The 16,482-nt window shown below is 38.8% G+C and overlaps 2 protein-coding genes across 5 annotated transcripts; one reads left to right on the forward strand and one right to left on the reverse strand.

Moving 5' to 3' along the window:
• Window positions 1-547: 547 nt before the first annotated feature.
• LOC105045777 (uncharacterized) lies at window positions 548-6,849 on the forward strand. Of its 4 annotated transcripts, none has more exons than XR_012138992.1 (4): window positions 549-1,026; window positions 1,107-1,184; window positions 6,320-6,443; window positions 6,526-6,849. XR_012138992.1 is itself a non-coding variant. In XM_073252509.1 (3 exons), the coding sequence occupies exons 1-3, from the start codon at window positions 784-786 to the stop codon at window positions 6,362-6,364; spliced, it is 366 nt and encodes a 121-aa protein (XP_073108610.1). In that variant the 5' UTR covers window positions 548-783; the 3' UTR covers window positions 6,365-6,849. The 4 variants fall into 4 exon arrangements, 2 of the variants coding, with proteins under 2 accessions (XP_073108610.1, XP_010922481.1); XR_832130.4 differs by having other exon boundaries at window positions 553-1,026; window positions 6,227-6,443; XM_073252509.1 differs by having other exon boundaries at window positions 548-1,026; window positions 6,320-6,849.
• Window positions 6,850-7,799: 950 nt separating this feature from the next.
• LOC105045787 (uncharacterized) lies at window positions 7,800-16,355 on the reverse strand. Its single transcript, XM_010924193.4, has 5 exons — window positions 15,737-16,355; window positions 15,200-15,361; window positions 8,548-8,643; window positions 8,295-8,450; window positions 7,800-8,205 (listed from the first exon to the last, which is right to left on the reverse strand). The coding sequence occupies exons 1-5, from the start codon at window positions 16,214-16,216 to the stop codon at window positions 8,074-8,076; spliced, it is 1,026 nt and encodes a 341-aa protein (XP_010922495.1). The 5' UTR covers window positions 16,217-16,355; the 3' UTR covers window positions 7,800-8,073.
• Window positions 16,356-16,482: the final 127 nt, after the last annotated feature.

Consider the following 16,482-nt stretch of genomic DNA (forward strand, 5'->3'; position numbering starts at 1 on the left):
ACAGAAGGAGCACATCAACGAGGACGTCGATCTGATCAAGTGGGGGAGTCTGTCAGGGCCTTTTTCCTTGCATTTTTGTTTGGCAATGGCCTCTGACACAATCTTGTACATACCTTGTAACTAGATGGCATGAACAACCGCCGCCACACCATTTTTCCTTGTTTTGGATGGGTTTTGGGGTGTTTTCATCATGTCGGGGCTTCCGAAGGCGAGCCATGAAAATGCAATGCCGCTCGATCATTTGGAACTCCCGGGGTGGGATTTGGGTGGATGCCCCGCTTGTATAGTGTTGGGAGGGTGGGCGAGAACAATCCAGTGGGCCGGTTTCCTTGCGGATTCTTGCGGTGTCCATTGTTGCCTCCCCTGCCTCCTGAGCCCCTAATTGTAGTCTGAGTAGCGGTTGTATAGGTTTGTATTCCTCTGATTTCATTAATGAAAATACTGTTCTTACAGTGCTATATCTGAGCGTGTTGCCGTACTTTTTTTTTGTATTTTTTTGTGCATCTTGCTGGGTGCATTTTGGCTGGCTCCTTTGTGCAGGTGACATCGGGGCGCCGCACGAGTTTGCTGGTCCAAGAGGCGAAATCCGTGACAAAGCCGCGTCAATCACCAGTCGTCACCCCCAACTCAAAAGGGGAAGGAATGGCGAAGAGAAGAACGCAGGGAATAATGGTCATATTTTCCCAAGAAAAGCAGATAATGAAAGAAAGAGAAAGTGAACAAGAAATAGAAGCAGGTGGAGAAGGCCATTAGAGGCGATGATGCTCCTCCTCCAACCCGCCGATGTCCGCTCCGCCATGGCGGTGGAAGCGGCCACATCCTGCTATCACACAGCGGTCCCCCCCGAGGCCGCGGCGGGAGGAGAGGCGAGCAAGCCGCGTACGGCCCGTCTTGGCCCTGGCCGATGCCTCCACCGTGAAGGATGACAAGAAGCCCGCTGTGCGCGCCGCCGACGAGCTCCATCACGCGCCGGTTCCGGGCACCGAATGGAAGCTCGCCCTCATGCGTTACACCCCCTCCACTGAGGTACCTCCATTCCCAATCCCCTTTTCTCCCTCCGCCTCTCTTTTTCTCTTTTCTTGATATAGATTGATGGGGATTCGTAGGCGCCGTTGAGGAGCCATCCTTTGATGCTTTTGTCAGGGGTGGGGACGAATGCGATCGGGTTTGATCTGTCTTCTGGGGTGAGTTTCTATTTGTCAAAAAATTTTTAGTAATTTTAGAAGATCTTTTTGGTAAAAATTCCTTTTGTCTGGTTAGTTTCAGCAACCATTTTGGTTGCTCTGTCAAGACATAAACTACTTATATAATTGATCAAACCACGCTTGTTTTGCGAATTCTTGTTTTGTGAATTCATTAAGAAGTTATCGGTATGTTCTGGAATTTGTATGATGGATGGAAGGTCCGAGTTCTTGTGATGGGCTAGATTGTTGAACTGTGGTTTTATTGGAGGGGGGTTGTAGCACAAATTTGTAAAAGATGCCTGCTTGCAGATTACTGGGTTTCTTGATTAAATGATAACATGGTGGATAGGAATTGATCAATATGTCTTCATTTATGCTTAACCGCGAGATGAAATTTCAGATTCGTAATTTCACTTTATATGTGACAAAATATGTATTTTTCTTTTAATCCTATGGATTTTTATTTTTATTTTTATTTTTTATTGAGGGGGGGGGGGGAGGGGGTATTTCAAACAAACTTTTAGGATCGAAAGAAATTTTTTGAGATAATTCCATGAGAAAACCTGCATACAGTAAGGGGGTGCTCGGTGGAGGTAATTAAAGTCTGGAATAGGAATCAGAATGGATGATTTTCATTCCAACTACTTAGTTGGAGGGAGTCCTATTCTGATTCTCATTTCAGAGAGAAATGAGAATGATCCATTCTTTCTATAACCGAATCCGAACTCATCTCAACGGTGTCAAAATCTCATTCTAGTGGAATAAGATTAAAAAAAAAAAAAATCATATAAAGAAATCCTACTAACTTCTTCTGCGCCATCGTGTTCTCCACCCTTACTAGCACATGCGTCACGATGGATTCTTGGAACTCGATGTCGTGGAAGATGCAAAGGGAGGTGGTGGGGGAGAAGGCTTGGTGGGTGGTGAAGGAGGAGGAGATGAGGGCGAACTTAGAGCGGAGGTGGGTGAGGTGGAGGTCGGGCTTAGAGCAGAGTTGGGTGGCATCAAAGAATATGATGAGGGAGTAGGAACGGGGGATGGAGGCAGAGGTGAGGAAGCGGGAGACAGCGCAGTCGTTGAGGTGGATGATGTCGGAAGGGGACTGAGCCCAGAGGGTCTCCAGCTCCGCCACCAGGTCATCGGCGATGGGGGAGGTGGTGGAGGAGAGGGAGTGAGGGCAGGGATAGCGAGGAAGAGGAGGGGGTTTCGGCGATCCATCTGGCTCAGAGTTCTTTTGGAAGGTTTCGATAGACTGATGAGGTGGGGGTTTGATTGGTGCTTTTGGTTCTAGTTTTACATCGATCGGCATAGGAGGTTTAAAGGGAGATTATTGCGTGCACCAGGTCCAAATGAACCGACACAAATCTCGAAGAATATGCACGGTAGATAGCGTGCAATCGGGAATTGGTGAAATACAAGGGACAACATGGTGTGTTATCGATCATGAGATTTGTGCGTTCTAATTGCTTCGGGTGATTTTTAGGGGAGGCTGAATAGCAACGTATACATAAAAAAATTGCTATCTACATTTTTTTAATGATAATTTTTTTAAAAAAAATTAAAGATATTATTATTATGTTTAATTTTTATTTAATATTAATTTTTAAAATAAGTAATTTTTAAAATTTTAGTTAAGAATAAAAATAAAAATTTGAGTTGACTTCGATTTCTATCTTTATATGAACTAAACAACAACAATGAGAATCATTCATTCTCATTCCGATTCCGATTACAAATCAAATACTTTGGATGGTTTGGCTATTCTGATTTCGATTTCAATCTATTTCGATTTCGATTTTGATTTCAATTGCGAACTAAGTACTCCTAAGAGAATTCAAAGAGGGGCATATAAAGTGCAATTATGCATGGGGTGGAAGAAGGTTTTCAAAGGGGAAAGGGCAATGGAGGTAGACATGAGGCTCAGAGGATGTGGGTTGATGATGGGGTGCTAAATTGGGAAATTTCAATCAGAGGAGTATTTGAAGCAGATGTTATGGAGAGAGGAAGTCTCTGTGCTCCTTTGAGGCCATTGCTAATGATAGAGATCTCCATGACCCATCGTGGTTGACTTTTTGTGATAGAAGAGAGATGCAGGAAGTCCTCACCAAAAAGATGCCGTAACCGTAACCTTGCAGAAAGAAGAACATAAAAATTGAAAAATTCTTTGTACACCATAGGCCATGTAAAAAATTTGATATAGAACACACCATTTTATCTGATTGATCTATATAGTCATCATTTTCTAACGTATATTTAATACCAGCAGATTGACTTTTTCATTTAAAAATTTTGTATGATAAAAATAACTTTATCTTTTGAAAAAATTATGACATCTTATGGCGTATTATAGGCCAAAATATCATAATATAGCTCAAAATATTATAATATGAAAGAGATATTTTTCTCCATCCACTTTCCAACACATATTTAATGCCTGCAGATTAATTTTTTTATTAAAAAGTTTTGAATGACAAAAATACTCTTGTTCTTTGAAAGAAATTATGACATCCCGTACATATTATGACATTCTGTGGACAAAAATTATGACTTTCTGGATGTAGGATGTCATAATATAAACATAAGAGGTCATAATTTTATCAAAGAATAGGGATATTTTCGTCATATAAAATTTTTAAATGAAAAAAATCAATCTACAGACATTAAATTCGTGTTGGAAAATGATGACAACGTGAATCAATTGGACAAGATGAAATACGCCACGTCAGATTTTTTACACCACCCATGGAGCACAAAGGATTTGCCCATAAAAATTATACCCTCCTTGTGAAGAGATATTCCTTGAGATGGGTGTATCACTAATGCATGATTTTGGCCCAAGTAGAAAAAGTCTTGAAATTTTTTCTTTTCTCACGAGGTCATAATGATAGCAATGCTCCACACTGAAATATTGCTCTTGTATTTTGTGTTAGGTAAAATTTCCTTTTCCAAATAATTGAGTGCTCAGGTCAATTAATGAAAAACAATGGGTCATTGGGTGCTCATGTCAATTTACGAAAAACAATGGGCCATATGTACATACCTATGTATGTGTTTAAAAGAGAGGAGATAGCAGAATAAAACAAAAGTAGAATATAGAACAGGAGATAAGAGAAAGACACACACCCTATGGTGCAAATAACAAGAAAGACATAAATTTAAGTGGTGTCCCAAGTAACAGACAGGCGTGGAGAAAGCACAGGAGTTAATTAATTAGAAACTCATTTTTATTGGATGGAAAGCAACATACCTTGTAAATGTTGTAGCAGCTCCTTCTTGGTTCATTGACGTAAAGAAGCTAATAGATGAACAACACCAGCATCTTTGGCGTTCAGGACTTGATAGTTCCACATATACCTATCTCTGATGTCGGAAACTTGTACACGAGCGGGAAGTTCAGGTCGGAAGGGTTCTTCTTTATGAAATCATAAAGTATCTTCCTCAGTTCTTCTTATTTAATCACACGGTTGACCATTATTAGCCTGCATCTCCCTCCATTATAAACTTGTGATCTTTGCATTAGATCTAGTTGTCCATCCCAATGGCTCAACACAAGAACCTCTTGGTCGCACATTGTGTGCCCTATCATGCATTCAGAGTTAGACATATACATTACAATGAATGCACTATTTCGGAGTGATTAAGGAAACTGGATCATTGAATACACATCTGTGATGCTGGTTTATCCTTCTTTATCTTCTCACTTCACCTTGAGGCTCCTCTACTTTGGTGTCTCAAAATTAAAGCTTGGAATCATATAAAATAAACTTAAGCACTTAATCTTATAATCAACATTTAATATAACATGTAACTGAGTACACAAGGAGTTTTTTTTGTTGATATATGCTAGTCTCTTCACTTTGATTGCAACTCTCTTTAATCCAAAAAACTGAACAAGTCTACGGCTAAACTCAAGGCCCATTTGGATATTTGAGCCCAAAATCCTATGAGATTAATGGATTGAGCCAAAATAATCAGTTATGAGAAATTTTTTATGTATCATGAGTGGTGTAGAAAATCCGATATGGAGTGCACCACTTCGTCCGATTGATCCATGTAGTCACCACTTTCCAACACGTATTTAATATCTGCAGGTCGACTTTTTCGTTTACAAATTTTATATGACGAAAATATCTTAAATTATGATATCCTATGACGCAATATAGCTTGGGATGTCATAATATGGTCTCAAATATCATAATATGAGAAGGATATTTTTGTCCAATTATTTTCCAACGCGCATTTAATGCCTGCAGATTAGTTTTTTCATTTGAAAATTTTGAATGACAAAAATGTCTCTATCCTTTAATAAAAAATTATAATATCCTGTGCATATTATGGATGCAGGATGTCATAATATGGACATAAAATATCATAATTTTTTCAAAGGACAGACATTTTCGTCATATAAAATTTTTAAATGAAAAAAATCGACCTGCAGGTTTTAAATATGCGTAAGAAAATGGTGACTATATGGATCAATTGGATAAGATGGTGCACTCCACGTCGGATTTTCTATACCGCTCGTCGTGCACAAAAAATTTTGCAATTAGTTATTTTATGCTGGATTAGTTTTATCTTGGTAAATACCTAAAGAATCATTGGAGTGGGCCGGCCTAAATCGTGTAGGAAGATAAAAAGACTGCAGTCGATTTTTTTCCTCCCTATAAAATTCAGGCGGGTCCACTCGAATGGTTGGTTGGACATTTATAAAGATATATCTAATGTAACCTGACTTAGCTGATTGTCTTAATCTAACCCATGAATTCTATACGATTTTTGGCCTGGACGTCCAAACAGACCCTCGGAGTTTCTTGTCCATGGAGAATTGGTATCAAGGTTGGTGATTCCCCTTCATAAAATTATTTCAATCTACATAAAAACTGACGTCTTTGAATGGGTAACACCAATGGTAAAGAACATCGTCTCTGGTGCCTGCATATTATTACATATGTTTCATATGTCGTGGAAAACATGTTCACAGCCTGCACTGTTTTTTTTTTTTTCTTTTAGATCGACTTCTAAACTGCGTCATTGTTCTGTAGATGTGCTGTATATGGTGAATGTCTTGGAAACAGAACCTCAGTGATGCATTCAAAAGCCGTGCAATCTTTTCTTTATATTTCCTCTATTTTTAGGTCTTGGTTCCATATCCAACGGGGGTTCTCCCAGGTTTTGTTTGATGGTGGCGATCCGTGCCCTTGATATGAAGGCTCCTGCGCGGGCGTGGTGGCCAAGATTTTCAGGGCCTAAATGTCTAACGTGAGTAAAGGCCCTTCGAACTCAGCAGATGGTTTATGATGTTTGTGGCTTGGTTGGCTTATTTGGTGTCTTCCTCTTGTAGCTTGGTTCATGGGAGGTTCACTTTCAACCATTTAACTTTAAACAGACTAGCAAAAGAGAGTTGCTGAGGTACACAAGTAGTAAGATGTGGTTTCTTTCGTAAATAGCCATGGTTAATGGTTGCTCCTGCTTCCAGAATCTGCTTGGTGCCTACAACAGTTCCCCTGGATTTGGCAGGATCATTCATGTTGGTGTATGTATTGTGTTCCGACCTATGTAGGTCCACTACGCAAGTCATTTGAGTAGGAAATATCATTCGGATGTAAACAGATAGCAACTAGATGACGCTGTTTGGTTGAAAAATGAAGAAAGGAAATTTTAGGTAGGAACGTAGGTGCTGAGGCATTATTCCCGGTGCTGCTTGATCGACAGTTCTTTTTTTTTTTTTTTCCTTTCTTTCTGGTGGAAGTAGCCAAATTTCTTACTTGTTGCAGAGATGGAATAAGACCAGATCTTAAAGGTTAGACGTCCGTTTCCATGTACCGAAGGCTGCCTGTACGCCTGCAAACACAGACGTATACTACAACAGAAGCTCGTAGATTTAGTATGAGGTAAACCTAAAATTGAATGACTACTCAAACAATAACCCTTGACTTTAGGTAGGGCGGAAGGGTATCATTGACGATTGAATATCATGCCCCAGCTTCATGACCTAAAACACAGATGTGCACTGATTGATAATTTTATTAACAAATATATGCAAATATTGTAATATGCATCAGTTAGTCAAACATTTAATTTTAAGATTAGGATCCCAACAGCCACAATGATTGGCGCAACAGTCGTGATTCGAGAAGACCCAGGTTATTTAATAACAATCAAACTAGCCCTAAATTTGGAAGAGGTTGCATAATGATACTTCAGGTTTAACCTTAAACAAGTACTCTTTAGAATATTTAAGCTTTAGGACAGTAGAAAAATAAATAAACAATCAGAACCCTTCTGTTATAACCATAGAGACCTAAGCTGAGCAGCGTTTCCATACAAATGTGAGGGCGGGGGCCGATGCAGGCATGACTTGGATCAGTAAAGGATGACTCCCTGAACAAGCATTTGAATAAAATCAAGTAACATGGTAGGGGAAACCTACGGAAAACTGTAAAAACAGAGAAACAAGGTTCCAAAACAGATATATCTTGGTACCGAGCCTGTGTTCTACAGCATCACTTTTCTAGACACATACCTTACACCACTGCCAACACCTACAGCCGTAATAATCCAATATGAGATGCAAAATTCAGATCTCTCCGTACAATTTGTTTGTTGCAAGCATGGTTGGATTCAAGTTGAATGGGAAAACTACATTAAGGCATAATATATAAAATGGTTGCTTGCTCAAACAAAGATTAAATACATGGATTCAGTTTTAACTAAACTAGAACTACAAGAAGGTTGTGGCCAATCCTACCAAAAGCCATGAAACTGCCATTTTTCTATCAGCAAACAGAACTACAAATGAATGCTCTTTTTATCTTGGGGCCAAAGCGCAAAAGCTATACACGAGGGAGGACAAATGATGATCTCAGTTCTGTCCGTGCATCAGTCTGCACTAGGCTTTAGGTACAGCTGTCTTGCAAACAGGGCAAGCATTCTTCTGAGAGAGCCATTGTTTTATGCAACATATATGATAGCTATGACCACATTCCAGTTTTCCCATTTCATCATTGGCTTCATATTCTTCCTGTACGGCAGAAAATGGAGCACTCGACCTTCTCAAAGGCGTGAAAGACAAACTCGTAATTGAGTAGATCATAAATAGAAATAACTTACTTGACAAATGCTGCATTTCCATTCAATTTCAGATGAGATGTGTATGGCTGGAGCATCAAAAATTGAATGTTTAACTTTCCTGAGATTGCGAGTGATCTCATCCTCTCTCAACCCAGTACTCACATATCCAATCCTATCGCTTAATTCAAGCAATTCCTGTGGAAGAGAAAAAGAGAACACAGAGATCCAATGTCATCATCCAATGCAACCAGAACAAGAATGAGAAAGCCAGGAGTAGAAGAAAATTGAGCACCTCATATGACATATTATCAACATCAAGCCGCCAATCCTGGTATTGATCATATACATCCATTCCTCCCAACAATACCCTAGTCTGGAACATCATGATCTGCATATTAAGACAATCTGTGTAAGTAATCACTCAATGTCACTGGGCATGCAATCCTCAGAAGTCCCTGCTAGATGATGAGAATATTAACCCGAAAGCAATTTTTCCATCTCAGAAAACCACTCAATTTACTTCTTGTCACTTTTGAAATTTAGGCTACAGCAAAACCTCCTGGATTACAATGAAACTTGCAGTTAATCCAAATGAGAAACTTAGACAAAGCTAAGTTCTGAGCATTACCGCTTCTCATATTAAATACATTAACAGTTCTGAAATTCTTCCATTTAAGAATGTTAAAAGCTGACTGTTCAAGGTTACGAACCTTTTTTTTCTTTTGCTTTGAGAGAAAGGGAGGAAGACCCACCCACACTATAACTAACCGGGTCTAAGTATTTGGGGATAGACTACTTTAGACTCAAACCTGGAACCTCTAGCAGCTAAATGGAGGGAAGTGGCCATTGGGATAAGCCTCAATTCATTTTTGTTGAACTGACTAAAAATTTCCATGACGAATTCAGTTTCAATTTAACAAACAAATTTACTGGTCGTATACAATAGAGTATTTGTCAAAACCTTGAAATCCATGAAGAACACAAGAGAAAGCAGTTATAAAAGATTGATATATTGGAAACTACATAGGGATAGATATACAAAATTATAATAGCAGTAGTATACATCTCCATGATGGACACTGCTGGTGGTACTGCTATATTTTGAGACAGCAACCGAAGTCCTTCTAAATAACTAACTAATGTTTTGGTCTGGCTCTGACAACAGCACAAAGCTGAGGTAGGAGTTACAAGGCTAGACTTCTTACAACTTGAATGAGGGCAATATGTTTTGTTCATTAGCTTGAATGGAATAAATGTCAAAGTCATATCTTGGTCTGAGCATATGTGGGACTCAAAGGTAACACGACCACAATACTTACCATAGCCGAACTTGCAAACTCCGCCTGCTACTTACCCATCAATTTGCAAAAGCTGTTCAGTAACCTTCCAAAGGAACTCCTAAACATAATTATAATAGATAATCTTACACTGCATCCTGTTTGCAAAATGTCCAAAACATGGAACTTTTTCAAGAACGAGACCCACCTGGACCTTAATTCCCAGATCCAGACTTCTGGAGATGCACACCCAAGAATCAAATCCAGAGTCTTTGATTTCTAGGCAGATGGTTTTAACCACTAGGCAAGCCTCAGTTCACCTTAAGTCATGGATTTTATGACAAGATGGACTAACATTTAAACAGACATGACTTACATGAAACCAAGGTGACACAATCAGTTGGCCCAATATGCTTTTAAGACTGCTTGAGTTAATCAAAAATAGGCCTGGAAAAACACAGGCCACACTTCAAACTGCAAGTGTGGTTGGGGTGGTTGCAGCCCTAAATCAGTGAGCTTGTTGATCTCGCTGTGAAAAAACCAGGCCACATCTTATCATCATGTATGGTACAATTTCTACACCCATCCCACCAAAAAGGAACAACCCAACAATATAATCTCAACAAATCTACAACTTCAGTTTCATAACTCAAATGTGCTATGCAATTGGTAGCCATAGTAGCTTGAGGATCAAGAAGGTCAAGTTTTACTGGTTCTACTCTTTTCGATATAAATCCACCTGCCCCCCTACTTCCTAATACAAACAACAAAAACCAGAGTTTGCATTGTCTCTCAACTAGAAGTCCTTGATGAAGCATAGATGTCACCATGCACTCCTTCTTCTGTACCATGACAACCAAGCTGATATTTGGCTCAGCCCATGCCCAAATAGTCACCATTCAACAATTTTGAGTTCACCTATGGCCAGGCCAAAACCCGCCATCTGTACAAGGGCCCAGATCTTCCATTTCAAACCAAGCACAGATCCAACCTGTTGACAGTCCAAAACACAAGGACATCCCTACAGTTTACCATGATAAGAGTTGCCAGGTCCTTACAGTCCATGTTGATAGTGCACCCTCAAGCGCCACACCACCCAGGAAGGGAAGGTCCCTATGGTCCATGATCTAATCCTGCAGCACGGATCAAATAAGGGCCCTTCAATCTGGATCAGACCATGGGATCAAGATACCAATAGAATAAACCAATGCTTGATTAAAATATAAAACTGTTTCCAGCTATATGACCAACAAAGCATGTAAAATAAAAGAGTTACAATGTTAAATTTAACAACTCTAAACTCTATCAAATATTAATTTATATTAAACATGAACATAACCATTAACCTTGCCTTAAATTTTTGGGTTCATCATTTTGAATACTCATTCGCCGAGCTTTCCAATCTAGGACTATCTCTAATGTTACACTTCCATTAAACCTTTTCATATCCTCCCTCCCAACTTCCGTCCATGTTGACTTAAAATCTTCCCTTTTGTTTTACCCTCCTCATTGATGCACCACCGAATCTTCATTGTACCACACATATCATCTCAACTGCTTCTTCATCCCCTCGATCTCCATCAATGCAACTCTCAAAGCTCCTCCAATATATTAATTTCTAAATCTAGCTGCCCTAGTCTTGTTACATTTATCACAAATTTCTCATTTCATCACATTCAACTTGTTTTCTTAAATGTTCTTTATTGCACAACATTCTGACCCACACAATATTAGCAGCCTTATTGTTTGAATTATTCTTTTTTGAAGTTGCTAAGGCACGATTTAATGGCATAATACCACAATAGCACTGCTCCACTTCACCAAAAAAGCCATAGTTCTGTTACCTGTCTTCATCTCTCTCTCTACTAATGTTAACAGGCCCTCAAATAACAACTCTGATCACTCAGTTGTACCTATTTGCTTGTCATTCGTGATTAGGGCTCATTTTCATTATCACTGTAATTGCATTCCATATGCTTTATGTTTGTTTTTCTAATTCCAAGCCCTTATCCTCTAAGGTTTTACTGCCAATCCAATTAAACATTTAATCTTGCTCTTTTCTCATCAATGAATATATTACATCATCTGCAAAGAACATGTCTCATGATACATCTACAAGTAGGGTTTTACTTCCTTGCCTTGAGCCTATTATGTTACAAAAACACTCGCTGCACCAAAACTACTCCTATTGCTTATGACAGCTCGAAGACCGTAATAATTTCAGTGTACTTTTTATGCATACCTTTCCTCCATTAATCCGGTGAGATTACTTTTCTAGTACCCTATCATAAATTTTCTCCCAGTTGATAACTACCTTTTGTACACCCTTCTTTATATTTTTCTATAATTGCCCTAAAATGATACCTCCAATTTTGAGTCCATAATAATTTCGGTGTATCATTTATGCTCACATTTCCTTGACACAGCCTAGCAAACTAACATTTTTTTGTGCCTATTACAAGTTTTCTCCAAGTTGATGTCTACCATACGTAGACTTTTTCCTCTTTCTTTATATTTTTCAAGAATACCCTAAGAAGATACCTCCTTTTTTTCATCTTGAGAAAACCATCAAAGAGGCGATGAGTGTTTGGCAAACCAAACCTATTTTCCACGAAATCAAATTGGTTTTTCAAAATGGTTGTCATTTTTTCCTCAATCTTTGTTCTATCACCTTTCCCATAACTTGAGAGTGGCTCATGAATTTAATCCCACTAGAGATGCAAATGAACTGGATAATATCCATTCAGATATATTTCTATATTCAAATCTATATAGATATGGATACGAATTTCAATACCCATCTGAATCTGTATCCACAGCCCACATATGTCCAAGAAAGTGGATATGGATGTAGGTAGACAATTATCCATTCCATATCTGAATATCCAGTCTGTTACAATCCTGTATAGGCTTATATAGCTCTCATGAACTTTAAAAGCAAATAATTGACAATATCAACATGACTCTAACTTAAATTACCTTTCATACAGTGACATCTTTCACTTGGTGGTTCATAAAGTTTAACCATCTCTATCTGAACTACATTCGCATTTATATTGATACTGTCAATATTTGATGTGTACCATATCCATTTAAAACAAATATGGATATGAATTCTTGCAACTGATTAACATTCCCATCCATATTTATCAACTATAAACATATACAATATAGATACACCGGTTCATATCTGATCTGTTCTCAGCCCTAAAATCCACCATTAAAAAAAAAAAAAAAAAAAAAAACCTTGATGCTTATTGATGAGTCACGCAATACTTCAATCATTTGATATGTGGCTTTTAAAATCTCATTTTGATAAACAGGGAAAAAAAAGTTAGTCCATTATCTCCCTTCATGCTCCAAAACCTCAATTGATATTTCATCTAACTCAAGTGCCTTAACCTTTGCAGCCTCTTATATACATATCTGTCTAGTAGAAACCTCATTTAATATTGATCTTTGCATCTTTCTTTAGTTCTGCAATATTTCACCAAGATAATGCTCAATCTTAATGCATTTAACTGGCTATCTTAAAGTGCCCTCTCCTTTACTTCAACTATCAATAAATTCCATTCTCACCTTCCATGAGACCCAACATATCTGAGAAATTATCGCCATTTTGCACCTTTTTCAGCTTGCCGATGTCTTTGAAAATCCTTAACATATTATTTTGCTATTAAATACTTATCAGATTTTCATCTCAAAAAACACCACCTAAACCAAGCTGCACTTGTACAACTTCACAAACTTCTTTCCTAGTAACTCCCTTTAGCAATGTAACTTATTCCTTGCATTACTTCTTTCTTCCCACTCTATGCACCCAATATCAATAACTCATGACTATCACCCACTCCCAACGCAAGCCTATGGCTTCAAATTGTTTTTCCCATTCTACACTCTCTAACAATAATATCCATTCCTTTATAAATGCATAGCCAATTAGACTCTCACATCCAACTTCAAAAATACATGCAAACACTTATCAATGGGTTGGATATGCATCAAGTACACTAAATACTTTTCAAATTCTTTAATTATATACTTTAAAGATGATAGAGTTCATTCAATTGAATATGCATGACTGCATTCTAAAACCTACCACTGCATCATCAACTTATAGGCATTAAAGTTTCAATATATGCACCAAGCTAGGATCCTTGAAATGCTCAATATAGAAAGCAATGAATACTTATTTCTATCTTACGTAGGTGGCCTTCCACGTATCATGTATGCTCAATTGATGGCAAATCAATCCACACCTGCTTAATGAGTCACTGATCTACTACTTGTATAACCATGAGGGGTCTTAGCTTACCAAGACCTTACAATATAGTGTTACATGATAATATCAATAATGTAGACCCCAATCTTGATCACATTAAAATCTTAAGTAAAAACAACATAATTATGCTCTTCCTTTGACACTTTCGATGGAACCAAGCTCTAGAATTTTCAACACCAGTCACAATATTGTTTTGTTCTTGTCTCGAGAGCATAAAATTTATGACTTGGAGTGATAAAATGCCTTAGACACTCTTTTCACCTCATACTAAGCTCATAAACATTGCATATGAAATTACAAAGAAATATGTGAGAAGAAATATGGAATATCACTGAATACACAATACAATCTGTATCTAAAGTACATTGCGCATCACAAATAATTTGAGTTTTTTCTTGGGTTTTGATCATTGATGGTGTTTAAAATAATGTGAGAATAGATATTTACTGACTACCGAATACAGGTGTCTCTGCATAACAACACCAACCTTTACAAACAATAACAGTTAAGCATACATCCTTTTAAGCTCCGTCAAAACTTTGAATCTCGAGACATGGTATCAGGTTTAAGAATTCTTTATCAGAATCAAAACATCATTAGAAATGTTATTTCTAATATTCAATTACCAATATTGCATATTTTCAGTCACAGCCTGAGAGTCCTTGAAATAGAAGAGGAAATATGTGGTCAACAGAGACATGAATCTTAATCTGCTAGGAAATGGAGGAAAAGATTTATGGAGGATAAGATAACAGGAGAGATTAACATAATAAGGATTGGTTATTCAAAATTATGTGAACTACAAAATAACATGAAGATAAAAAAAACAAACAGATATCCATCAGAAGATAAATGAAGTCATTATCTCTCTTTAAATTTTTTTAACTAAATGCTGAATTGAATACTTTCTGACAGTATAATGTTAGATCATCAACTATAAGCAGACCACAAGCAAACAATGAAGAGGACAGCCAAATGAAAGCAGAGAAAATCAGCACAAAGGAATATTTCCATAATAGGTGCCCAACTATGAGATGGTGATCTCGATAATGATATTCTGATCCACAAGAGACCTCCCAGGATTATCAAATATGTGTTTGAATAAGTTCATTCATAATAAATGTAAAAAGTCAAAAAGTCCATAATTTGAGGACCTTTTTTTTTTTTTTTGATGATATATGAAAAATACAAGTTCCACTCAGGAACCAATGGTAACAAACCAAGCATACGCATAAGAAACATGAACAAAGGAAAACCAGTATTTAAGAAAAAGAATAAAAATGTAATTCAGAACCTCCTACCCAAAGGCAAGAACAAGCATGCTGGGCAAATAAACATAACAGATTATACTAATAAAAATGAAGGATAAGTTGTCAGCATGTCACCTCTTCAATTCCACCAGGAGAGCGGTGATATCCTCGCAAATGACGAAGATGCCCTGATGGTAGGAGTTCAGATCCAAAGAAACGTGATTCAAGATTTGAGGGAGAATCCATGAAGGATGAGATCTGCTCTTGGTTGTTATCCCTTCTAGAAACGAAAGCCCGCTGCCAAAAAAAACCATTTGAGAAGGTCAACAACAATTACACAATTGTACTTCTCCTTGGTCCCGAAGATATGAAATTATCTTATAAGAATGGATTTAGAAAGCAGCAAAAGAAAAATCATACGATTTAATAACAAAATGAGCCAAAAAGATGGAAAACCCCATATACCCAGTTGATGATATGAACTAAAAGCAATAATATCGTTGCGAATAAAAACTAAAAAATTTCCAAATTAGAAAGAAGGACAACTGCGCCGAACCCCCATGAGAATTACATAATAAACAGCAAACATCACGACAGAAAAAAGTATATTTGAAATTTTAAAGGAAAATTGAAACAAGAGTTCATTTAATTCCAAGGCAAAAAGATGGATACCTCTCTGTGAATTCTCTCTCCATTCGCCCTTCCACGACCGATCATCTGATGGTGCGATACGACACAGTCCACGGAGGCATCGGCCGCGAAGGGAATCCCCGGGGCGCACCACACATCGCCACCGCCCGCTTGGCCCCGCCGCTCCTTCTTCTGCTTGGTCCTCCGCCGCCGGGGCCGCTTCCCCTGCCAGTCGGCCGACGACCGAACTACGGCGGCGGCGGCCGGGACCAAGGCCTGGGAGGAGGCGGCGGAGGCGCAGCCGAGCCCCCGGAAGGCCGCGGCCGCGAAGCCCTTTTTCTTGCTACCGGGAGGCGCAGGTGGAGAGGCAGGAGGAGGAGGAGGAGAACGGGACGAAGGGATGATCAGTGGGTTCCGTTCGGCGGCGGGCTTCGGAGAAATGAAGTCCTTCCGAAGGGGGAGAAGCCGCCGGAGGCCGCCACGGCGGTCCGATGACGGCGAGGTGCCGTCGGCGGAAGCCATGATTAGGGTTTCGGCCGACCGGCGGTGGGAGACGAACGATGCGAATAACAATCGTGACAAGAAAAGGTGGAAATGGGGATTAGCAAATTGTTGGTTTGCGAGCTTTTTGTTCTGGTTCTCTGGTAGCGTACGGCTGGCCAATTAATTATGCTTAGAGAGGGAGGGGGGAGTGAGATGGCGGTCAAGGGGATGCGGGCGGTGGGGTCAAAAAGCTCGGAGAACTCGGTCAATTTATTTGAGTTTTTTCTATTTTAATAAGAATTTTT

Source organism: Elaeis guineensis, chromosome 2 (assembly GCF_000442705.2).
Source record: "Elaeis guineensis isolate ETL-2024a chromosome 2, EG11, whole genome shotgun sequence".
NCBI classification, from domain to species: domain Eukaryota; kingdom Viridiplantae; phylum Streptophyta; class Magnoliopsida; order Arecales; family Arecaceae; genus Elaeis; species Elaeis guineensis.